The sequence below is a fragment of the Halichoeres trimaculatus genome, unplaced genomic scaffold (assembly GCF_033239565.1).
Source record: "Halichoeres trimaculatus isolate MK-OKI-2021-1 unplaced genomic scaffold, fHalTri1.1 fHalTri1_scaffold_4, whole genome shotgun sequence".
NCBI lineage: Eukaryota > Metazoa > Chordata > Actinopteri > Labriformes > Labridae > Halichoeres > Halichoeres trimaculatus.
The window spans coordinates 10,147,865-10,173,653 of record NW_027437182.1 but is presented as its reverse complement, the minus strand read 5'-3'; the positions used below and the strand labels follow the sequence as shown (position 1 = coordinate 10,173,653).

General features: G+C 39.1%; 1 protein-coding gene across 4 annotated transcripts in view; it reads left to right on the top strand.

Annotated features, from left to right (window-relative positions):
- The window catches only part of atp11b (ATPase phospholipid transporting 11B), a 52,506-nt gene that overhangs the window by 15,082 nt on the left and 11,635 nt on the right, over nucleotides 1-25,789 (top strand). The window contains exons 6-31 of one of the 4 annotated variants that reach the window (XM_074669188.1): nucleotides 467-595; nucleotides 1,214-1,317; nucleotides 2,214-2,261; nucleotides 2,699-2,763; nucleotides 3,271-3,352; nucleotides 3,443-3,593; nucleotides 4,866-5,063; nucleotides 5,366-5,524; nucleotides 5,827-6,014; nucleotides 8,077-8,145; nucleotides 8,323-8,396; nucleotides 8,611-8,714; nucleotides 9,890-10,071; nucleotides 12,026-12,229; nucleotides 12,596-12,749; nucleotides 12,846-12,948; nucleotides 13,050-13,195; nucleotides 13,647-13,706; nucleotides 14,080-14,207; nucleotides 14,569-14,707; nucleotides 15,201-15,224; nucleotides 16,426-16,491; nucleotides 17,069-17,172; nucleotides 18,382-18,547; nucleotides 19,784-19,869; nucleotides 24,330-24,466. In XM_074669188.1, coding sequence (XP_074525289.1) covers nucleotides 467-595; nucleotides 1,214-1,317; nucleotides 2,214-2,261; nucleotides 2,699-2,763; nucleotides 3,271-3,352; nucleotides 3,443-3,593; nucleotides 4,866-5,063; nucleotides 5,366-5,524; nucleotides 5,827-6,014; nucleotides 8,077-8,145; nucleotides 8,323-8,396; nucleotides 8,611-8,714; nucleotides 9,890-10,071; nucleotides 12,026-12,229; nucleotides 12,596-12,749; nucleotides 12,846-12,948; nucleotides 13,050-13,195; nucleotides 13,647-13,706; nucleotides 14,080-14,207; nucleotides 14,569-14,707; nucleotides 15,201-15,224; nucleotides 16,426-16,491; nucleotides 17,069-17,172; nucleotides 18,382-18,547; nucleotides 19,784-19,869; nucleotides 24,330-24,417 — 3,021 coding nt within the window. In that variant the 3' untranslated portion in view covers nucleotides 24,418-24,466. The remainder of the gene's footprint in view (nucleotides 1-466; nucleotides 596-1,213; nucleotides 1,318-2,213; nucleotides 2,262-2,698; nucleotides 2,764-3,270; nucleotides 3,353-3,442; nucleotides 3,594-4,865; nucleotides 5,064-5,365; nucleotides 5,525-5,826; nucleotides 6,015-8,076; nucleotides 8,146-8,322; nucleotides 8,397-8,610; nucleotides 8,715-9,889; nucleotides 10,072-12,025; nucleotides 12,230-12,595; nucleotides 12,750-12,845; nucleotides 12,949-13,049; nucleotides 13,196-13,646; nucleotides 13,707-14,079; nucleotides 14,208-14,568; nucleotides 14,708-15,200; nucleotides 15,225-16,425; nucleotides 16,492-17,068; nucleotides 17,173-18,381; nucleotides 18,548-19,783; nucleotides 19,870-24,329; nucleotides 24,467-25,789) is intronic. The other 3 variants (XM_074669187.1, XM_074669185.1, XM_074669186.1) reach the window with 3 other exon arrangements.

The window sequence follows — 25,789 nt, the reverse complement described above, 5'->3', positions numbered from 1 at the left end:
GTCACTTTTCACATAAAAGATGGAAGATATTGCTTTATCAAAGTCTGTTTATTTAGCACCCATCATGTTGGCAAGTCCAAATAAGCCTTTCACAATTCATTTACAGGATTAAAGAAAACATGTTTACCAATTGAAAGGAGACCTTTAATTAAATTTGTAAAATATTGATGCATGCTTTACTTCTCAACCTTATCCAACATCAAAAGAGAGGCATAAAAAGTTATTTTCTAACCATGTACTTTACTTCCAAAACAAACTTTGTTCCAACCTTGATCATTTCTATCAAATTTTTAAAGAACTCAAATAAAAAAATACTTCATTGAAAGTAACACAAGATTGGTTTAGACAAGATCAAAACAGGCTTTCCAAAAAGTATTTGAGTACTGAAGAAGCAGTCCATTAAAATAAAGACTGAACAGTGTTTAAGCCTTTGTGTGTGAGTGTTTTTTTCTGCCTGTCTGTTCAGGTTGGGGACATTGTCCGTGTGGCTAAAGACGAGACGTTTCCTGCTGACCTGGTGTTACTGTCGTCCGATCGTGCAGAAGGCACCTGTCACATCACCACAGCCAGCCTTGATGGAGAGACCAACCTTAAGGTCTGTGTGTGTATGTGTGTGTGTGTGTGTGTGTGTGTGTGTGTGTGTGTGTGTGTGTGTGTGTGTGTGTTGGCTTTGTGTGTATATGTGGTGTGAGAACTTTACACTGCTCTTGACTGCTATTATCAGTAACTGCTCAAACAACCACTTTATAAAGTAAACAAGACAGCTATACTGCGTCAAACTGGATGAACCAATGATTTTGACTTGATGGTGCCTTTTTTGTGGTGTTAACAAACAAAATTTAGGTGAACAAACTAGCATTTGGTTGAGAAGTTTACATTCAGTGTTCGTCATCAAACACATCTTGTTAGTCCTGAAGGCTTAACTGACGTATTGGATGCATTCACTTAAAACTCACTAGTTTTCCCTGCTGCTCTCATTAGAATGTAATGCATTTTCTTACTTCCACTTCTCTTCTAGAACAGCAGCAACTGACCCAACCAGTTGTCTTAAAAATAGAAAGCCTTTGGCTCTATACGTAGATCTATGTATTAATGTGTTTGTGCTTTCTTTAGTATGAAATGTCTCCCTCACAGCTGAATAAGTACCCATCCAATATATGTATGCTTTACTTTCACTTTAAATATTTGAATATTTAAATATGTGTGTCTGTAGACTCACTTCTCTGTGGCAGAGACTTCTGTGTGTCAGTCTGTGTCCCAACTGGAGGCTCTGCAGGCAGTGGTGGAGTGTCAACAACCTGAGGCTGACCTATACAGGTAATCTGCCCTTATTTGGTTTACACTTTCAGGGTGGGGGCATGTTAAGTCCAGTGAAGAAAAAATTAAACAACATTCAAAACTGCCCAATTAAAGACACTTAAATACATCCGCTGTGTTCAGAATAAACTGAAGGTATGAGCTAGGGACACAGTTTTATGAATGAAAGGAGGACAAAAAGCAGTTTTTTTGTCATCTTAACCCTAAATTATTCTTTAATCTATCAAAGTAGGTCTAAGTGAAGGTACGTTTTATTGTCTGCACTCCACAAAGTTGACATACCCAACTTAAAAAACCAGCATGATAAATGCATGGTAGAAATACTCCACCAGAGATGTGTTATTTAAATGGATGATGGGGTGAGATGGCTCCATCACCTCTCCAGCAACCGCTTTCCCATTTGTCTGTCACAGCTGGCGACTTCAGAATCAATCAGAGTATTTTTAGATCCAGCAGTTTGTTTTGGCGGCAGTCTCCTCATGCCCCCTCTCTTCAATGCTCTTTCTTTTCACAATCACAAAGTTTAAATTTGCCTAACCAAGCTGTTACCAGCTTTCTGCAGTGATCTGATTTCTTAATAATTGTATTAACCTATAACTTGGTTCCAGAGTCAAGGCAATGTATAGGGATAAACCTCATTAAAATTCTGCTCAAGAAACCAAATTGTTTACACTTTACATGTTTATTCCATTTGTGCACTTCTTATTGAAAAATTGTTCGATACAATCCAAATCCGTTTTTACATTTCAAGTTCTTTAAATTGTCTTATATTATTTTCCTGCTGGATATTGTTTTTCTATCAGGTTTATTAGAATCAAACTACTTTTCTGTGTGCATATCGGTAATTTTCTTCTTCTGTCATATTGCTTAACTTAAATGTTCTTGGTGTTTTCCAGGTTTGTTGGTCGGATCACAGTGACTCAACATGGAGAAGAGATTGTCAGGTAAGATCAGTTTTATCCAGGTTTTAACGAATAATAATTTAAGTAATGAATTGATGGAAAATGCAAACAAAAGATACAGCTACAGATGTCATGATTAAGGTGCGCACGTCTGCTAGGTACTCTCTAGGATACATACCTTGATCTTTTCTTTAGAAATTATGAGAGGCATCTCTGTGTGAGTAGTTTTTAATGCATTGTGAAGGTTACAAAACCAGAAAACAGTTCAAAACAACAAAAGAGTTATATTAGCTGATATAAAAAGATTGTCAGAAAGATTGACAGAGTTTTAAAAGGATTTATTTTAATAAGTTATCATATGATTGCTTGAGTGCTACTTTTTTATTTTAAAGTTACACCATGTCTGATTTTTAGCAACATCATATAGCCACATCTATCTGTTCCTACATTTGTGATGCTTTTGTTTTCTGTTATGTTAGACCGCTGGGTCCTGAGAATCTGCTGCTACGAGGAGCCAGGTTGAAAAATACCAAAGAGATTTTCGGTGAGTCAATACTCATGCAATCAAAAGAAATGTTCCTCATGCAGGAAAAGCTTTGCCTGAAAGGAAAGCTGTTGTGGGGATACATTTGATCTTTCTGTGAAGTCTATAGACAAATTCAGACACAGGAAGGAAGAAGAAAATAAATTAATGTGCTCGAGAAAGCTTCTAAAAAGCTGGACAGAGCAGAAACACAGCAACGAAGCAGCTGTGGCACTGCTAAATCAGACTCAGATGACATTATGGAGAGCACGGACTGCTCATTATCAGGATAGAGATCTGATTATGTAAACACAAAACTGTTTTTGTACAGTGAATCTTTAGAAGGCTTTATAGCTGCAGTATGTCCAGATGTTTTACCATTATGTCTGTGAACACAGCTGGACCAGAGCCAGTGATCAAACATGAATAAATGTAACTGTGCTATTTTTAATGTCTGTGAGTTCATTCACAAGTGGGTTGTGTAAAAAGACCTGCTGTAACACTAACACAGAGTGTGCTGTGCTGCAGGTGTGGCAGTTTACACAGGGATGGAGTCCAAGATGGCTCTCAACTACAAGTGCAAGTCCCAGAAACGCTCTGCAGTGGAGAAGTAAGCACTTGATCTCAGAGTAAATGAAATAGTGCGATTAAAAAATATGTTTAGAGTCACATTCAACACTTAATCCTTTTCTTGTGTTAGGTCCATGAATACCTTCCTGATCATCTACCTGGTCATCCTGCTGTTTGAGGCTGTTCTCAGCACCATCCTGAAGTACGCCTGGCAGTCTGAGGAAAAATGGGATGAACCCTTCTACAATCAGAAGACTGAGCAGGAGCGAAACAGCAGCCCGGTTAGTCAGCCACACGTTAAGCATCACAAGAATGTCTTTTCATTGATTTGTTTTTCTAAGTGAAGGCAGTGAGCCCCAGAGATGAGATGAGGGGAGATATATGTCCGTGTTCCACTTCTGTCTCCTCTTTACTTTCATCTCCCTGCAAACAATAATTGGCATCTCTCACCGCTGCAGGTTTAAATTAATACAGGGAGTTTGTGAAGATAAAAACAAGAGCCCACACTTGAATCCTCACATAAACACCCACAGTCCTAGAAGGGTGAAGGTGGGGCGGTTTAAGTGTCTCTAGATTTTGTGATAAGGCATTAGAGAGGAAAGGCCAGTCTGCCAGCCTATCAGCCTACCTGCCAACACTAATCAGTCAGAGAAAATCCCTGCTGGGGAGGATGCACAGTTACCGCTTCTTCTCTTTCTCTCTGGAGACTGAAAGAAGAATACCAGCAACAAATTAATGACTTTGTTTTTGTGGTTTTGGCATAAGAGGTGGTCTAGAAAGCTGCAGGCAGTGTTACGATAGATATTCCATTCTCTTCAATTCAGATAGAGTATCCTGCTCCAGACAGCTTTTCCAGTTCAAAAATAAAGCAGTTTTTGTTTTCCATCCTCTGTTCACACCAGAAACAAACATTTTCTTGATTCTGTTTCTGACATGTTTCAGAAACCCCATTTTATAACCAAAATGAACAGATTTTTTCACACCTTATGATGCTCTTTTAGTCTTTGCTCCTCTTTCTCTTTCTCTCTCTCTCCTTTCCTGTCACACACAGTAATTAAATCCTTAATGGGAATGAATTACCCTGTCTGCTTTGATTTAGAGGGATCAGAACTGAAGCACCATCACTCCGTGTGTGGGTTAGATGTTCTATTTTTACAATCTTAATATTTTTTCTCCACTCTCTGAAGTAATTACTTGCAGTTAGAGAGTAAAATGAAGTCTGCAAAGGGGAATAAGAAATTTCCACATAGTGCAAAAGATTTTGTGCAGACTGGAAACAAAATACTGTATGTTCAAGAAAGGCAACTCAGAAACATGTTCCTATAGATTTCAGTCAAATAAGACATCAATTTGTTTCCATTTAAGGCACCTAATCGTCCACTACTGACATTTTTACCTTCTGTCCTTTCTTGTTCTTTGTCTTTCCATCTCACTCTAGCTACAATTCTTCTTTAGCCAGTCTGCACTTGTTCTGATATAAAGTCAATGTTTTAACCCCTTGTCCTCCTTTTTCTCCTTTGTGCCTTGTCTAATTTACTCTCATTCCTTTTTAGATCTTGAAGTTCATCTCAGACTTCTTGGCCTTCCTGGTCCTTTATAACTTCATCATCCCCATATCACTCTACGTTACTGTGGAGATGCAAAAGTTCCTGGGCTCCTTTTTTATTGGCTGGGATCTGGACCTTTACCATGAGGAGAGCGACCAGAAAGCTCAGGTCAACACTTCTGACCTCAATGAGGAGCTGGGACAGGTACAGAGCACAAGTGCAGTAACATCAGAACAAACACTCAAGGGGATATCCTGGCAACCAAGATTAACTCCTAGGTTTTTGCTATTTGAACGATGGGAATGGGATTTTTTTTGCCATTTTGCCGTTCACATGAAATGTTTTCCAAGTAATACACTTATTTGGTATCATGATACTTAAAATTATTTTACTCTTTTTTTCTCTGCATCATACATGCAGTAAAATTTGGCACTTATTCCGTGTGCAAAGATTTCTTCAGATAGGATAAATGGGAGCTTAAACTCTGTTCATCTCTGCTTTTGCAGGTGGAATATGTGTTTACAGATAAGACAGGTACGCTAACAGAAAACGAGATGCAGTTCCGTGAGTGTTCAATCAACGGAACAAAGTACAGGGAAGTTAACGGCAAACTGGTACCAGAGGGAATGACTGACGATTCTCCAGATGGTTCAACGCCTCAACTGGTAACGCACATATACACATAGTTCATTTATTTCCTCCAACAGTCGCACACTGCACATATGTACTGGTTTCTTTGCAGCTATTAAACTAGCAGCCATATCGTTTGAACAAATTAACCTCATATGTTAGAGATGGTTTTTGCCTCAGGACATTTATGTAATTAACATTAGATAATTGGATTAATGCACTGATGCAACAAAGATACTGTCAGAAAGCCAGGCTCTGAAATTAGATGCTTGTTACTGTAACAACAAAAGTAGAAACATCTGTTTCTTCTCCTCTCACCCTGCCTTGTGATTTCCAGATTGGCGAGGAGTTGTTGTTTCTGAAAGCGGTGGCGTTGTGTCACACGGTTCAGATCAGCTACGACCAGCCGGACTGTCTGGGTGTGGGAGGAGACCCATTCTCCCAAGTTAACGGTTTCTCTTCCAGTCACATGGAGTACTACGCCTCTTCTCCAGATGAGAAAGCTTTAGTAGAGGCGGCTAAGAGGTACGGTTCCATCAGGACTTCTCCACGATCCTTTTCAGACACTGTTGATTTTCAGCAGTTTTGTGTGGTTGCATGTGTAGGAACCTGTTTCCATTTGTCTCATTTCTCAGCAGGAATAGTAGATGTCACATAGCAGAATTAGTGACATACCTCTGCCCTAAGCAAGTGAACTGCTTAACTCTTAATAGAACCAATAAATACAGCAGCCAGTGAGGTGTGAAGATGAAACAAAGAGAAAGAAGAAAAGAGAAAAGTGTTTAAGAAATATCATCTCAACCTTCATTTGAAATGTGGTCTTGCAAAGTGCTCTCAGTAGGGCTTGTGGTTCACCAGATTGCATGAAACATTACTATCTTCTTTTTATTGCCCGTGGGGAGCCCAAATGATGCACTGAAATAAAAAATCTTTTGATGACTATTAGTAAAATAGGATTTCCAGAGCAAGTGAGACTACTGTGAGTTTAAAATATGGAGCTGTGGCTTTAGTTTAGCCGTGCCATAATGTGTCCCCATTTCTTCTTCTTCTTCTATGAATCAAGTCCCGACTCTTGACTTAAGTGTGTTTTCTTTTTCTATGTCCTCTGTTCCCACAATGTCAGTTGTTGTGGGAGACTGAAGGCTTCTGCCAGTTAGAGTGCAGGCCAGTAAGAAAGTGGCACTTTTCTCTCTCACTTGTTCATTTTTTTGTCACAGAAATATAGCTGAGGCGACACTTTCATGTCAAAAGGATGGTAGAAAGCTCTTCAGAGACACTATGTGAAAAATTGCTCAGAAAAGGAGAAAGAGCATTCATAGAAACTGGCCAGCTTCTAATTTAAAAGCTAGACAAAGGGAATCAAAGTAGTTTTGAAACTTTTAAGAGTTGACCAGTAAGGGGTGTGGTTGAATTTCACCCGTCCAAACTGTCAGACTGTGGTGGTTTACGAAACTTTCAGGATTCGTGATGCATGAAGTCGGTGATCCTGGGCAGTGTAGTTTTCACACCATCAAATTAAATTATGTCCAACAGAGAGCGGCTGACCCAGAGCCGCCATGCTCTGTTGAGCCATGAACAGTGTATCTTTGTTGATTTAAAGTGAAGGGAGACACAGTTGGAACCATGACCTCAGTAATCGAGGGTGTATGTAACACTTAGCTGATGTCAGAACAGCCTAAAAAAATGTAACTTGACATAAACTGCGCATCAACACTGTAATTTAATCACAGAGGGGGACTGTTATTTAAGCTGATCATAATTTCTTTTCTTCTAAATTGTGACATCAGAGATCATAATACACAAAAATCTTGTCTGGGAAGTTTTTCCCCAAATCATAGGCTTGGTTTGCATTGCATGTAAAAATAGGTTTATCAAATAGCAGTGAATATACATACTATTAGTCACTTCTAAACACAAAATATAGGATGTCAATTAAAAAACTATGTAAATATGTATAATTTTGCTGCTGCATTCCAGCTTGCAAAGAAAAAAGGCAAAGTTAATCCAAATGGATACAGTCACTCAGGGATGAGCCACTTACCACCTTGTTCTGTCACACTTCGTTACCTTCCTTTCACCTGCATTTCCTCGAAATTTTCCTGCAGTATAACCAAAAGTCATTATCTGAAAGGACTTTCCCTCCATTAGCCTGAGGAAGATTTATATCTGAGCGATTCACGGTTCTGTAGTCTTGGAGCAACATCCAAGCAAACTGGGCTCAAGTGCCTGACCTTGGATTTTGTGTCTCTGTGTGGTGTTTTGGTGCCAAGTGCACAGGTGTGAGAAGATGTGCAATGAAAAAAAGGGGGCAGTGCAAAAGGGAGTGGTGGGAATTTTTGTCTTGGTTATGGGCTGGGAATAGATCTTTTGGAACCATGTAGTGTAATGATTACCGTAATTCAGACAAAAACATGGATCCCTAAAAAAGCATTTATAATACAGTCATTGGGCTTTTCTATTGATCAACACACTCTCAGGGTCTAATTTTTTGTCTTTCAAAGGTCTGTTAATCCTTAAAGTATTCCTATTTCCAAGGGTCAAATTCCTTTAAGATTCCTTGCTTTAACTTCTGTCTTTCTGTCCTCAGGATCGGAGTGGCCTTCACTTGCAGCAATGGAGAAACCATGGAGATCAAAACATTTGGCAAGTCAGAGAAGTAGGTCTATCCTTCCTGTTAGTAACCGCAAAATGTCACTCATGTCACAAAAGCATGTTATTGAGACTGCAGGCAAGAATGGTTGCGTAATCCACCTGTGAAAAGGAATCTGAAACATCTGTCCTGCGTGTCTGTAGTAAAGTCATAACATAGTTGCCCGTCTTTGCTTTGTCTTAGATATAAACTTCTCCATGTGCTAGAGTTTGATGCTAACCGCAGGAGGATGAGTGTCATACTGCAGACTCCCTCAGGTAACTCCAGTAACTCTGTGTTGTTGCTTTATTGACAAAATAATCATTACAGCATTTAACTGGTAAGGCTTAAAATGAGGGATTTAGAGATAAATAGAGATAAGCTGACAAGCTGCTGGCAGTTTCTTATTAATTCATTTCACAAGGTATGTTCAAAATAATCCCTCTGTCATTTTTTTTTCTAATTTAACTTTTTGTCTTTTTGTCTCTGAAGGAGGTCAGGTACTGTTCACAAAAGGTGCAGAATCTGCCATCTTGCCTTTCACCACCAGTGGTGAGATAGAAAAGACAAGACTACATGTTGATGAGTTTGCCTTGGTAAGAATGTTTGTCTTCAAATGTTTACTTTTAGTGCTTTAATACACATTTACATAGTGGGCAGTGCTCAGCAGAAATTAAAGTTGTATGTTTCCTACACTTAGCCAACAGTGAAGACATTATTATTAATGATAAAATGAGCATTATATCTTCTTAACTGCATGCTGCCAATAATAAAGTCGGTTGGACTTGTGTAAAAATTATAATCAGGAAGGAATTTGAGTTGGTGTAGTGGTGCTAACAATTAACAGGGAAATAACGTGAGACTATCAACTACTAAAATAATACAGTATTACAAGTTATACACTCTGGAAAAAAAGAATATAGAAAATGTTAAGATATAAAGTATAAAAATATAGAAGATTTAAGAATAATTTCTGGAAAAAGAAAGTAATAATATTAATAAGGATGAGAAACAAAAGATACAAACATAATACAAGAAGACACAGAAGATAAAAGGTGCAATGTGGAGCTTTGCTCATCATTGCTTATGTTTCCAAGCAAGACAGGCAGTCTAAATTCTCATGAGACATAATAATTTTCCCAGCATACCACATGTCTTTTCAAGATATTTTATTTGCTAAAAACTCCATCGCTGACCTAAAAAGCAAAACCTTGTGCTCTGAAATGCTTCTTGTTCAGTTTTCTTTACAGTCGCGTGTCTCCACATGAGCCTTTTCCACTGTTATGGTGATTACTTTTGGCTGCTTTGTTCTCTGTTCCCATTAGACTATAAATTCTTCACTACAGCAGCCACACACACACTCACATATATATACCCACACTGTAACACACACACACACATATCCAGTCCCCACTTCATGTCATTGGACGTCAGTACCCAGGCCTCTGTGCTCTGGACTGGGTTGATTTGTGGTCGTCTACCCCTCAGGCTGGTTCCATGATTTAAAGCCAAGCTTTGATAATTTGTTTTTATGTTCTTTTTCTTTCTGCCTTCACTGCCACACATTTCCTTTTCTTCTTTTCTTATCCACATCTTCCTGACCTCCTCATGTTTACTTTTCCTCTCCACATAAACCCGTTTTTTTTCCTACATGTAACATTTTTCTCTTAATTTGTTTGTTTCTTGTAACTTAATTGATATGTTGTCATATTCTGACTCATTTCATTTTTTTTCATTCCTACCCTTATCAACCATCTTCCTCCCACTGCAGAAAGGTTTGCGGACCTTGGTGGTAGCATGTCGCCATTTCAGACCAGAGGAGTACATCGATGTGGACAGGCGTCTGAATGCTGCCCGCACTGCGCTGCAGCAGAGGGAGGAGAGACTGCAGGAGGCCTTCAGCTACATCGAGAAAGACCTGCATCTGCTGGGAGCAACGGGGGTGGAGGACAAGTACGGAGACTAATGAATAAATTGGAATTTATTAGTGTTCCTCCTCCTAAAGACTAGCTCTAGTTCCCTTAGTCGTGTTTTAGGGATTTATAAACGTTTCATGGCAGAAGGTAAACTTGATGTGAAGCGGTACATTACAAACAGAAGGCACAAAAACAATCTTACACAGTCATGTATGCATTATGTAAGAACAAGGCTTTCACAGGAATTTAAAGTTTAGAATCATATACTTTACTACAGTTACTTGCATCACATGTAAACCACTCATTGATAAAGGATGTTGACTCTTATTTAAAAGGAAATGCGGAATAACAAAAAACTGCACACAGTTTGATGTGAAACTATGCAATTCACATGTTTCCTACGTATGTTGCCTTAGGCAGTGAGTATATAACATATAGTTACTGTGCTGATAAAACATATGCACTATTTCTGCGTGGTTAGCTTTAACAACAATCTCTATGATGTTTTTTTAATGAAAGATTCCTTCCTCCCTTTCCATTTTAAGCCTTGAAGCAACATGGGTGATGTTAATCTGGCAGTTACTGAGTCCAGACTGAGTTATCTCAACAATTATTGGCTTGATAATAAATCTTGACATTTGCTCACTGCCGCCTCCAGATTAGCTTTCCTTCTATTGTGATTGTCTAAATTTTCCATTAACATCACAAGCGTAATGTCTTAGGCACAGGGAGATCTTCAGCCAAAATTTCCTAGATAATCTCATTCCCATCACTGTTAGATGTTGTTGTGTTTGATAGCAAAAGTTGGCTTGGTGATATTATAAACTAACTGGGAATCATCAGAATATATTTGCTCAACAATATTATGTGAACAATGTCATTTTGAGCCTCTTAGGATTCTCACGCAGCCACTTGAATTTGAGAGCTACTTAGCTTTGATGCCGCCTCACGGAGACAGATTAAGCTTTACTGGAGACAGTTTTGTGAAAGAGTCTCTCTCAAGTTTTAGTTTTTTAATGATACACTTGACACAGAAAGGAGTAGCTCCTAATCATAGAGGTAAAATTAATATACCACCACTTTTCATGTTGCAGTAAATAAGTGTTACAGATGAGTGAACATGAATAGTTTATTATCAAATAATTGATGTTTCATGTTCAGAATCAAGTAAAGAGTGGGCAGGAGAAGCTCCAGTGTTAGTCAGCAGAAAGAGGGAAATGTCACCTCACTGAGCCTCTGGAAATTAATGCTGATATGTGTTTGCATTCACTCACCATCTGCTCCTCACATAAGCTTCTCACTTCACTCACTCCGTTTATCTCTCTAGTGCTCCCTCTCTGTCTTTTCTCTCCGCTGCTCGGTCTCTGTTACTGGGATGAATTTCTCCTCAGGCACACATGATCACAATCAGAAGACTTCCTCTATTATGGAAGACTCTCATTCTCTTTCATTCTTTTTGAGTCTAATATGATTAATATTACATAGCGAGCTATATTAAATCAGTTACATTGTCTATCAGCCTCTTTTGTTGTGTTAAATAGAGTCATAAATAGGATAAACATTCTGGAAGAAAATCCCCACGGCTTTATTTCAGTCAGTTTAAACCTTTCTCCTCTCATTAGACATGAGTAACATGAAGGAAGCTACTCACACTATAAACCCTTGTTACATATAGTGCGAATAAAGCTAAATTATGATTACTATTTCATGCCATTGTGGTGACATTTTTGAACGATTTGTCAGAAGTGGGTTTGCACATACGGACTTATTATGAACACATGTTATATAAAAGCAAATAAAGAATTACTCCTGTATGTTTTGAGTTGTTGATACCTCACTCACTTAAAATTCTCTGGAGCTGGACCAAATCACTAGAAAATGCTGTCTGTCTTCATCAGCTTACCTACATCTTGCTAACACAACATTTTCCTTTTTCTTCACACTGACTTGAGTAACATTGTTTACATCAACCTCTCCCCTGTCTCTTTCAGACTCCAAGACAAGGTCCAGGAGACAATTGAAGCTCTGCGTCTGGCAGGGATCAAAGTATGGGTGCTGACAGGGGACAAACATGAGACTGCAGTTAGTGTCAGCCTGTCGTGTGGCCACTTCCACAGAACTATGAACATCCTGGAGCTTCTGCAGCAGCGCTCTGACAACGAGTGTGCCGAGCAGCTCCGCAGATTAGCCAGGAGGTGAGTGTGCTCGTGATTTCAGTTTTTAACTGGAGCATGTGTGCACAGTGTCTTAAAATGCATCACAAAGCATTGTATTTGTATATCATCTGCTCTCCTGACCTATTAAATTAGGAGTTTAATTTCAATAGGATACCAAGGTTGGCTGTGTTTTTTATGTTTGCATTTGGATTAAATTGTTTGGACATTTATCTGTTATGTTTTACAAAACTAAAACAAAATCAACACATTATTCTCCAGTTTTCTTCAGTATCCATTGCCGACACTTGTAGGATGCAACTAAGATTACTTAAAATGATTGAAGCTTACATATTTTAAAGAAGCTGGATGTTGTCTGACACCCGCTCTCTCTTCTCCATTGTTCAGGATAAAGGAGGACCACGTCATTCAGCACGGGTTAGTCGTGGATGGTGCGAGTCTCTCCTTAGCGTTGAGGGAGCACGAGAAGCTCTTTATGGAAGTGTGTAAAAACTGCTCGGCTGTGCTGTGCTGCCGCATGGCCCCACTGCAGAAAGCTAAGGTACCAGCTCTCTTCAATGCACAGAAGCATCACTTACACACCGTGCCAGATTCATTCCTCACACTCCAGATGCCAATGTGACTTTGTTCTCCTCAGGTGGTTCGTCTTTTAAAAACTTCCCCAGAGAAACCCATCACTTTAGCTATCGGGGATGGAGCCAATGATGTCAGTATGATACAAGAAGCTCATGTAGGCATAGGTAGGCATTTGTCATACAAAAACTAGTCTCCAATCTCAGTTGTTTTCAGCACTTCCTATATGCGCATATTAACTTATATGTGTGTGTGCATGTGCCTCTAGGTATCATGGGAAAGGAGGGTCGCCAGGCCGTGAGAAACAGTGACTATGCAATTGCCAGGTTTAAGTTCCTGGCTAAATTACTGCTGGTCCACGGTCACTTCTACTACATTCGAATAGCTACACTTGTACAGTACTTTTTCTACAAGGTAAGACAGATCTCTTTTTGATTCATTCAAAATCAAATACTCAGAGGTTGGTTTGGGGGGTCATCTTGTCACATGTGTATGTTAAAAAATAGTGCTAAAGAAATTATTTTTCTCTTGATACATTTGTTGGTTGTTTTCTAGATCAGTTGTGGTCAACCAGTTGTAGTTCAGTGTTTTGCAAAGAGCTGGATGATGTCCTCATCTGTTTTGTGATCAACCCAACAGTAATTTAGTTAACTCATAAAAATTACTCCATCAGATAGTGTGACTGTCAAAATAGCTGGAAGGTCATGTTGTGTTTGACGTCTAATTTATCTGTAGATCTTGATTGATCCGTTAAAGAATATTGTTTGGATGACAAAAACTGGATTTTAGACTTAGACTTCTCCAGCCATGTCTCCTTTCACTGCAATGTTTGTAACGTTTCTCCCACTCACTCTGTCTTTTCTAGAATGTGTGTTTTATCACGCCCCAGTTTTTATACCAGTTCTTCTGTTTGTTTTCACAACAAGTAAGTCTCTTTATCTTTCCATGTCTCCACTCACTCATATTCCATTGTGAGATTTGTTTGTGGGTTTTAATGTTGCACAGTCTCTCATTTGCTTTATCAAATGTGTCTCTTAATTATCCACCTGGTTTTAATTCTTAAATTCTTAAATTTCACATTTTGAATCAAAACTTGTGAAAAATTAAAAGGAAAACTTAAAAAATTATGACTAATATATTCTCCAAATATCTTAAACTCGATCAGGTTGTTGCCATTCTTTTGCTCCTGTATGTTTAGCTCAGTGTTTTCTTTCCCTAAGTGAGGTCAGATGAGTTTGGTCAACCTATTTCAGCTAATGGATTGGTGTTAAGTGAAATGCTGTCTCTGTCCATCACAGACTCTGTATGACAGTGTTTATCTGACACTGTACAACATCTGCTTCACCTCGCTGCCCATCCTGGTGTACAGTCTGTTTGAACAGCTGGTCCATCCACACATTCTGCAGAGTAAACCTGGCCTGTACAGGTGAGCTTACATGTAATCTATAGGGTTGTATAACAGAGATGAAGATTTTATTTGAAGCTATTTTGGTCAGTTTGTTATATATCCATATGTCTGCCATAAATAAATATCCAGGTCAGCATTAAAGTATCTTCACCAGCCATTAACACCACTGTCATGCACAGTTACTGACCTTCTCTTAAGCTTTATGCTACATTTTAAAGTTCCAATTCAGTAAAAGAAGTCTGTTGCCATATGCACCCTCATTAGTCAATTAATGAAACTTTCTTAGTCACCAACTATTAATTTCTTCACTGCAGTAAAGCAAAGTGTGCTTCAACAGAGCTTGTTCTCAAAGATACTCTGAACTGTTTGTATCCTGCAGGGACATCAGCAAGAACTCTCTGCTGTCTTTCCGGACGTTCCTGTACTGGACTCTGCTGGGCTTCTGTCATGCCTTTGTCTTCTTCTTCGGGTCGTACATACTGATGGGAGAGGACACCTCGCTTATGGGAAATGGACAGGTGTGTCTCTGGATGTGTGCGTGCTAAACTCTGAGTTCATAGAGTGACTTCATGTACATACTTCACCTGCTGGAGATTTTTTGTGAAGGATTTGAGGATAAGATTGGAGAATAGAAGGAAAGGAGACTAACAGCATTATGTGTGTGTGTTTGAATGATGTGAGTATTGATTGGGCTGGTTGTCTGCTGGTCTTTCTTCTCTCAACCCTTCAACTAATCTTGCTCTTTATCTTTGTTCATGTAGTCTTCGTGTCTAACAACCTTCTTTTCCAGTCTGCTTTTTCAGTGTCAGCATGTTTGTCTATCACTTGTTTAGAAATAACTAAAACTTCTATAATTTCTTGCTGCATTTCTCTGCCATCTCTCTCTCTCTGTTTGAGGTTTGGTATTTCAGAAAGCACTCACTCTTATTGCACCCTCTTGCTTGACTTTTTCTTCTCTCTTTTGTTGATTACTCTTTTCCTCTTCTGCCTTCACGCTGTGCATGTCTTCAGATCTTGCGAGCTAACAGGCAGCTGGTAAGAGTCTGCTCCACAGTCGAATGCATGTCTCCTTTGGGGGTTAATGAGAAGACTGTCAGGATGATTCCTCAACTTGTTTCTCTTCAGTAAATAATGTTAAGAAACTCTGTATTTTCATACTTATATTTTTTATACCTGCAATAAAACTTATTTTAATGATACTTGTAAGTTTAGTCAGTTTTGAATCTTCCGACTTCAATGTGCACTCGTTCCCTTATTCTACAGTGCTAATCACACCCTTTTCAAACCAGATATTCACATGCAAGACATGCATGTTATGACTGCAAAAGTAATAGGAAACCTTACAAATTTTTCATAAACTTAGAACAAATTTCACACAAATCTCAACTGTATGCTCATCAAAAATACAGTAATGAAAATTTCTATTTTGATAATGTTTTAGAACACTGAATGACACTACTGATATCACCTTCAGTAATTTTTTCAGTACTTTGATTGCTGTTAGATTTAGCTGGCAGGAGGAAATGGTTAAAGTGGCTTAGCTAAAGATAGCCCAGAGAAACGCTGTATTGAAAGATTTATCTAAAAAAAATAAAAATGGGAACCTGAAAGTATGTTAAGCACAACAGCTTGCATGTCATTTATTGATGCATAAATGACCCTGGCTTTCTCTTCAGCTTTACATGGTCCTCTGACTGTTTTCAGCATTTGGACTCCAACAGGGTCCTGAATTGGCTGGCAACAAAACAACGCCCCCCACAAGTCTCAGCCTATAAGTAGAGTGATTCCCATAGCATTGAGAGGGTAGTTACATAGCAAGACGGCAAGGTGTCATTACAGACATCGTAACACCACATAGGTGTTTGACCAAGGTTGAAACCCAGAGGTTTTCTGTCTGTTTAACACCTGAAACACACCAGAGCTCATCTCTTCTGACCTGTCTCTGCTCCCAGCTTTCTTATAGAGCTGTGGCTGGAGTTGAGAAATTATTGTGAAACATTTTCATAGTATGGCTGTTATTTGGACATATTTAATTCCTTGTCAAGGCCAAGAAATGTCAAACTTTCTATCCACGTTGAAATGATTTTCACCCTGGGGTGCTAAGTCAAAAAGAGAACTTCAAAGTCCCAGAGAAACACATCAGTCTTATGATTAAAATATATTGTGTTTATTTTTATATTTATGAAATCCCTATAATGAAAACCTTTTTTAAACTGGAATGTTTCTCTTTTTTTAGATGTTTGGAAACTGGACTTTTGGTACACTGGTCTTCACAGTCATGGTCATCACTGTAACATTAAAGGTAAAAACATCTGATGTCAAGTTTTTCAGCAATACAATACAATATATTACAATAATACAGGACACAACACAGTAATACAAGACAAGACATGTTATACATAAAGCTGATTGGTATTTTTCATGTATGGTGACAGCTCAATGCCAGGGTATGGAGTGTTTGGCTAACATAGTAGATAAGAAATCAGAACATCAGAAACATTTTTAATTGTTCCTGTTTTCTTTTTGGCCTTTCCATCCACAAACAGCTTCAGGTTTGAGATGAAGCTCAGCTGAGAAGCTTCGCAGCATGTTTAGATCTACACAGATACATTAGATTTTTATTGCCACAGTGACAATATGAAATACAGCTCGTTGAGAGGGGTTAGGATGATGTCAGCGGCCATTAATAGGAGCAGATTTGTCAGAGGTTGGAGTCAAGGTTGTTTTTACAGCACAGAGACAGATTGGTGTGGTTTATTGATGCCCTACCTGTCCCCATCTCAGTGTTTTACACCTAGTTTTCTCTCTTCTGTGATTTGTTGTGTGCGTGGTCTGTTTGTATGTGTGTGTGTGTGTGTGTGTGTGTGTGTGTGTAACAGCTTGCTTTAGAGACTCATTTCTGGACGTGGATGAACCATTTTGTGACCTGGGGTTCGATCGCCTTCTACTTCATCTTCTCTCTCTTTTATGGCGGCATTATTTGGTAAGAAGTGGTTCTTTCACAGATCTGTTATTTTCTCTCAACACCACACAGTCAAAGAAAAATCTCTCATTCCTGCTCAATCTCAAGTTAAGGCCAAACATAATACTGCTGAAATATCAAGTGCTTAAGGTTGTATAAATGCTTGATGGTCAGAAATAGGTTTACAGAGGGAATAAATGTATGATAAAAGCAGTTAAAGTTAACTGGACGTGCATCACATAACATTTTTCCTCATCTTTTGATGGTGGTAATAGATTTCTACTTCAAAAGCTCAAAAGGGAATATTTAGTATAAAAACATAAAAGAATGCCTAGGGCTTCATGGCTGATGCACTCCAGATTTACCCATCATATCCATTTAGGGTTAAATTACTGAGGTTTTATGAGACTTATATGCGGTTATGTTTTTTCTCTTCTGGGTGATTGCTATTTGTGGTTAGATTTTTGATAAGGGACTCATTTCAAGCAGTTCAGTGCTATGATCTGTTTATCCTCCAAGTCTTTTGTAAATTCCTGATAATAAAGACCGCATCCTTCATCCTACTGTTTTTTTAAATGTGGAAGTAAGATAAATCTGAACATACTTTTCAGGGGTCTGTTTGTATGCTTAAAAGTCCTGCCTTGGAGGGGGCTTAAGAATCAGGTTATCTAGAATTTTGAATAAAATTGAACTGTTGTGCCAATGCAGAAAAATAAACCTTTTGGCAAAAAGTGAATTTGCAGCCCCAAAATAATTTCCCAGATCTTTTCTTCTAATGCCAAACATGAATTTCCTCAAAATGGAAATAAACAAACTTTCCTACAATACAAGAATTATTCCCAAGAAGCATGGATACATTGAATAAATATCTATCAAAAACAAATAGCATTTATGTTTGTGCTGTGTTTTTATTGGCACTGGCACAAATCACAAGATGCTTTATGTGTGCTGTCTTAATGTAGTAAACTGAATATAAAAAAGGAAAACTCCGCACTATGATAGGGGCCACCCTGGTGGTATGAGAGTTTGTGGTTTGACATCCAGAGAGGTCATTAAGTTCTGTGTTGTCTGGGAATAATGAAACCATCCTGTGATGCCGGCTTCAGCCTGTTCTGATGTTAGGTGCATCACCCCCCATTGATTTCTCCTGTGAAAACAAAGCATATAAATGGTCGTCTGTTCAGTATCATTTGTAGTTTGTAACAATTTTACCCTTTCTGCCACTTCCAGGCCATTCCTCCACACCCAAGACATGTACTTTGTATTCGTACAGCTGCTGTCAAGCGGTTCAGCCTGGTTCGCCATCATCATCATCGTCATAACGTGTCTCTTTCCTGACGTGGTGAAGAAGGTCTTCTATCGACATCTGCAGCCCACCAGCACACAGAAGAGTCAGGTAACACTGGAAGAAAAAAAAAATGTCATCACTGGAGACTTTTACAGTCTGGGAACATTTACTAAGAAGTCAATCTTTTTAGTTTTTTGCGCATTCTCTTAGACAAAGTTGAGGTAGAGGTGTTCTGTTTCAAATTGGACGGGGTTTAGGGCGGGCCGTGTCACATTTATCACTTTGTTTCCCCAGAGTTTACTATTGGCCTAGTTCCAAGGTGCAGTGTATCCTCTCTTTGAGAAGGAAATATTAATCACTGTTTAAGTAGCTCTGTTTCTAAAACCCTGTTGTACAGGCTTAGATTTTCACCCTGCTTTAGGTACTATGAGAATTACAGGCGCAGGTCTCAAGTTTGTCTGGATTGTTTTTGTAGTAAAAGAGCACCGTACGAGCTGTAACTTACCAAGTTTTAGCTAACTTGCTAAATGACCAGATCCAGGAGTATATAGTGCTGAGATAATGATGTAATTAAAATTACTTTAAGAAATTAAGGTATTGTTACTGAAAAAATGATCATATAATCAAACGAACCATCTCAGATCAAGAAAAGCAGTTTCTGTGACCTGTGTTTTCATAATACCTGCTGGTCCTGGCTCCTAAAGTAAAACTCATTTAAAGTGATTAAATGTCACAGGAGAGTCTGAACACATTCCAGATGTTAAACTGTCAGGTGTGAAGTGTAAAAGATTTATTGCTTATTCCTACCTGTATCACAAAAATAGAAGTTATATTTCCTGTTATACGACAAGAGCCTGAAGGGGGAGAAATAAATGAAATGTCACCGTAACTCTAGACGGAGGGGAAATGTTCTCTGTGGTCACATTGTTGAAATAGTTCATTATTTTCTCTGTGGTCATGAGTTACCCACCTCTTTACAGGAACTGCATGGTGTTCAGTTACACACACACTCTGCTTGGCTTCCTTTTGATCCAGCACACACATACACAGTGTGCATGGTCACCTCTCAGCAGACAACCACTGTTACTGTATTGATTTGTTCAGCTTGAGACTGTTTCTACTTCCCTCCTTTCAAAACTCTCCTCTTGTTTCTCAGGGGAAAAAAATAACAGTCCTGTGGCGTCTAACTCGTTCTGGTGTGTTGTTCTTGCTCTAACCTTTGTCCTGTTTGTCTTTGTGTGTTTAGGCAGAACTCTGAAAGTAGGTTCAGTATGCTTGACCTTTAACCTCTCTGTGTCTGTATGTGTTCTTCCTCCTCTCTTCCTGTTTATTCTCTCGGCGTAGATGTATTCCAACCGCGTGGCGATAGGTGATGACTTCATCGCTCTGCAGCCTCTGTCCAGAGCCAAGAGCCAGCTGGGCAAAATTAGGTAGTGGAGATGAGACTGACTCAGCCTTAAGCTAAAATATAAAATCAGAAATATAAATTTGATAAAATAAGGTCTCAGGAGTGCTTATTCAAAGCAATATGTCTACACAAGAAGTTTTGGGGAAAAAATCCATGGATATTGCATCTATGTTGTATTCTCTTGTTTCCGTTCTTTAATGCTGCTCCAGCTAAATTTGTTTTTACTTTTTTTAGCCTGAGAACATGTCTCAGCACTTTTGACAAAAAACACAGGAGGCTTGGTCTCTTGTCTTCTCAATTTCCCATTTTACCAACACCTTTGACAATGTTTGCAATTTAATCAGTTATTTAAAGGTATTACAGTTCATAAACTCAGTGATACCATTAAGTTATCTAAAATCTAAATTTGTGCTGATATGTCATCATGCATGACATCTTAGTGTTATGAATGAAATATTGATACACCACAACATTTTTCTTCATTGGATCTACTAACTACTACCTGATGTTTCTTTAACATTAACAATTTGACAGAATTAGAAACTCTGCATAGGAAAAACAACTTTCTCTTCCAAACCAGGAATAAATTTTCTCAATTCAGTTTTAACTTCAGTTTTTCAAAAAGTAGATCTATTGCTTTATGAATCAAGCGCTCCCATTCAAAACCAGGTTTATCTCTTGAGCCTGGACTTGATAAAGTCCTTTTTTAATCTATTCAATGCTAACAGTACACTTGTGTGTTAGAGCCGTTTCTTTTCGTCAAGTTTGTGTCTGCATGCCCTGAACAAGCCAATCAGCATTCTCTGTGATTGGGATCTGGGAGGGGTTAAACATAAGTTGGAGAAAATGCAGAAGAATGTGACATCAAGCATTTCAGCCACTGCATGTGTTGCATTTTAGTGAGAGGCTTGCACAGATAATGTATTCTGAGACCTTCACACCTCCTCCCTGTCCTGTATGGTGCAGTCATTACCCCCATCGCTGCATGAACAAACTTATGAATGAATGAAGGACTAAATCTGGTAGAAGTCCTCCCTCTGCACCCGTTAGTGGCAGGGGGACATACTCAGTGTCCCAGTGTTCATGTATGAAGCTCCATTCTGACTCTGGCATCCTGCATCTGCACTATCCCACTCTCAGATCCCCTGATCACAGCTGTCTCCTGACCTCAGCTTGTGGTTTTTGTGGTACAACCACAGACTGGCATGCCACACTCGTGTCATCTTGACTTGGACCTGCATGATGCCGCCCTTTAAACAGCAGCATGATCCGTCTTCTTGACGTGTACTTGACCAAACTCCTTCAAACTGGATTCACCACTTGACAGCTTCCTTACCAGAAAGTTGTCTGCCTGTGTGGTTTTAGCAGAACAAAAGAGCAAGACTGACGGCTCACTGCAGCTGCATGACCAGCTCCTGGGCTGTACCGGGGCGTCTGGTACAGATAAATGATGCATGATGGACAGCTTTGTTCTTGGCTGATGGCTTGATGATTTTGTACAGTCATGGCAGGTATCACTGTAGAGCACTTGCAATAGCGGGAGTAGTGGGGAACAGAAAAGACCATTAACTAAAAAGCTGAGTCTTATCTTCATTAACAACTGAGGAATACTTAAGTTTTACTCGAGTAACCTTCATTTTCTGAGATTAATTTGCTTAAATCTGTCTTTTTTTGTTGGGCTTAGTTGTGCAAAGTGTTAGAGGATAAGTGTAATAATCCAATGACAAAATATTAATCTAAGACAATTTAAGTCACTAAAAGTTTCAGAAATCCCCAAGAAAGAAGGGCAAGAGATGGGAGAGTGAGTTTTTAAACATTTTGCACCTCTGTTAGGATACAACAAGCCATTTTCCCACCTGTCTCGAAGATTTTAAATTGGTATATATAACCCCAAAATGATTATGGACACTAAAAAGCAGATTTATTGACTTGTATCGCTGCTATAGTTAATTTCATAAACTTATTTTGCATGCATTGTTTTATCTGCACAGCTTTATGGCATGCCATTTCTGATTGTTGTGTTGCCGTTGTTAGGAAAGGCTGCTATGTAACTAATAAGTCAAAATATTTTTTTATTGTTATAGCTTTTAAAATAAACTTAGTTGCCAGTTTTTACAGATTTCCAACCCAAATGTTTTCTCAACATCAGTCCAACTATTACTAAGTTGTTTTCTTTTTTTCCTTCCTCTATTGAAACAGCTTTTAAGAGGTGTCGACAAAGCTATACAGCAGTAATAAGCTCAAGAGAAGTTTTTGTTAATTCTCCACCTTGTGACCTTCATAATGGTGTTGGGTTAATTGCAGTAGTTTTTGCTTGGTGGATCCAAAATGCTGGCAACTGAGTTTATGTTCCAAGTGACTAATAATGTTGGCAAAGCAGGTCCCATCCAGTTAAATCAATGAGCAGAAACAAAGTGCAGACTGAAGAGAGGACACATTATGCAAAGCAGCTCCTATTTCCTCAGTTTGAGTAAATTCTGTTTGAAATGGTCAAACTACACAAGATGCTTCTGCTAGGCTCAACACAGAGCACACATTCCTGTTAATGTGCTGTATAAATCAGTTTTTTTTAGGTTTGTTGAAAGAGTTCCAGTGTCATTCAGTCTTTTTTTTACTAATTAGATTAGAGGAGGTAATCACAACAGAACCCACAGGGCTCTCCTGGGTTTTCTGTTGTTTTCTTACTCCGAAGCTCTGATAGATTCACCAGCAGGTTAATTGGTTTGGATGCTAACAGATTTGCTCTTATCAGCATTAGAAGGATCAGTTTCCCCTGAGACGTCTTCCTCAGGCCTGCAGCTTCTTTCTGCTCATTTGTTCCTCAATTTTACATGAATTTCAAGGCTTATACTGGCCTGCCCATCAGTGTGTTGAATTGTGACTGCTTTTGTGAGAAATTAAAGCCCTCCTCTGGTGACCTCATCACCAGCTCAGATCAACTAAAGGCTGTCTTCTCGAGCAGTGATTTATGATTATCTCCCAGTCCCAATTAAAACGAGGCTTAGATCTGTCGCCAGGGAATATGACCTCGATAGCACTTCTTTTAAAAAAGCATGAGGCAGCCGGTCTTATTGGCTTTGTAGGCCAAAAAAACACACCCAGGCCTTCAATTTTAAAGCTGAGTGAAAGATTGTTTTCACGGTCACTTTTGAAGGGCTTTAAAACAGAGACCAGCATTTATTTGGTCTCTGTAAAGTGTATGCGGTAGAGCAGCGCACACTGTAAAGTGAGGGTCAGAAGTTCACTTAACTCCCTCCCTACAGTGGAGCCTGGACTGACTCGCTGACTGACTGACGGCTTGCTTCCTAACTGACTAGTTAATCTCCTGGAAGGTAAATAAGCGCCACTGAAGAATGTATCCACTGTAAAGCAGTCTCTTCGCATTTCTTCCTGTTCAATCTACAAAACACTCAGATTACAGACCTCCACAGAGATCCAAAATCCAGTCCCATCTGATTTTCTCTGTAATATTCTCATTTTAAATCAGATCCAGCAAATTTGGACATACAGCAAAATCTTTTTTATTCAATCAGGTTTTTCTTCAAACATCCCCAAAAATGACAGGGATGACATTGGCAGTGGTATAGACTTTGAGGTATTTTGGTATTTGAATTAAATGAAAATCATGTCAAAAGATACATTTTGATCAACCAACCCAGCACTGCACTTATTATTGATAAGGTATTAAAATGACAATCAAGCCAAGCACAATATCTGAATCAGCAGCTGCAATTTTGTCCATAGAGGTAAGAGAAAAAAAAAGCATTTAAAAAAAGTTCTGACATGATGCAGAGATGCTTCATTTGTTTTCTTCATAAGTTGTATTAAAACATGATAATTTAGGGCAGACCCCACTCAAGCTCCCTTGGCCAAGGTTTTAATGTTTCTTTTAGGAAAAGAAAACTAAACTGTGGCATGTTTAAAAACTTAAAACATCTGAAGATTTCAAATCTCAACAGCAAAGGCAATGGTTTTATTTTAGTGTCACACCTTGCAGCCATGAATAATAAACATTGCATAAAAGTAAGGCAATTTGCATCCAGTAGATTTTCTTTATCATAAAAATTCTTCTCGGCAATAAATCTTATACTGTTTGAAAGTCTGTTTATATCCCTTTTAAATGGTGCCACATTTTAAGGAACATGCATTTGTGAGGTGAGCAGCAGAGCTGAATATGTGGGTTGCAGCCCCGAAAAATTTTCCAGCTCTCTGCTGATGCCACACAACTTTTGCATGACTTTTAGAATAGTGAAAGAGAAGAAAACACATTAGAAATACCAAATGATCCCATTGTATCACCACAGTTGTAGGAAAGTTGGTGAACTCGGTAAGAGACGCCAGTGGATATTTTTGCAGTGCGCTGCCTTTTCTTGTTATGTTGCCGTTTTGGTGTCTGACCTGCCGACAGTCGACACGGCTGACTGACTGATGAGCTGTTGGACCAGCCAGCGAGGCTTACTGTAAGCATCTTGTGTCCTTCAGATGGAAGAGGGTGAGGGTTCAGTCGGCCCAGAATATGACCCTGTTAAAGCCCAGCGGAGCCCAGGGGAGGACAATTGGCACCTGCTAGCTGCTTATCCTCCCCCTGCTGCCCCCGGCCCAGACCCCTGCTCCCCTAGGTAGTACCATACTTCACTCCCATTGTCCCCCCCAGCATTGTGGCTTCCCTTAAGGACCAACCAACCCTGTGCACCCCCTGACAGCTGTAGCAAACCACATATGTTCTTATATTTGGTTCAAACTACCCGCACCTCCAGTCCTTCACCCATGGCTGTATGTCACAGCTGCCCCTGCACTGTCCTCCAAGCTCATGTGTAAAAATACTATTCCTGTGTGTGAGCGTATTTTACTTTCACTCCATTCATTCCAGCCCCAGATTCACCTCATCCCTCAAGCATGAGTGTCCCCATCCTGTCCTGTACGGTCTCAATTCAGCCGTCGCTGCGTCAGAGCAGATCTGGGTTCAGAGTTTAGAGAAAGAGAATGCTGTTGGCATGCTGATCTCATTGCTGTTGATGTTACTTTGTTCAACCATCTAACCCCACCTACTTCATGATAAGTCTGTATTATCACCTAAAGGATACATCATTACTTGAGTGTGAATATCTAATACCTTTAAAAGTTATTTCTGTTTGATTGTTTTTGAGGGTTATTTCTCTTCTGTTCTTTGAGGCGTTTGTGTTTTCTTTTTCTTTCTGTGCTTTCTCAGAGATCATTCTCTAAACCCCAGATTACATTTCTTGTGCACACAGTCGCTGTAAGATATTGTCAAACATACTCTGCAGTCAGAGTTGTGCAAACCAGCATAATGTTGTGTGTAATATGACAGTGAACATGAACTCTAGCTGAACTCTGCAGCTAATATGATAAATCTGGCAGGGAATGATGTCCCACATATAGATGTCACTGAAGCCTTAGCAAATTTACGACGAAACCCTCGATTCAGACATCGTTTTCTTGGAAAACCTTAGTCTACAGGAGAACTATTAATCATAAAGCTTGGCTTGGTCTCCTGTTTCTGCTGCCTCCCCAGGCACTAATAAAATTACCCGCAACAAACAGCTTCTCAGAAAGTAATCAGCTCAACAAATTCTCCTCTCCTGTTTATTTCTTGCATAAACAGCAGTGGAGAACACATTTTATTGTTGCATGACCATCGCTAACTGCATCTCCTCTACACTGACTACAGTCTCCTCTGGTTTACAAGCCCTGTGAGGGCTGATTGCTTTTTCATTGATTGACAAGCAGGCAGTATCACCCATCTATCAGCCATAGATTAAAAGCAGGATTCAATGACACATCCACACCTACAGCTGCGGATGTGTTTTTTCTTTGGTTCTGTTCATATTTAGTTACTTTCTTCAACTCCAAACTTTGTCATCAGGATTTCAGTGGTGTCTGTTGTTTTAAAGTAAGAAAAACAGACCTTATTTTATTAGAAA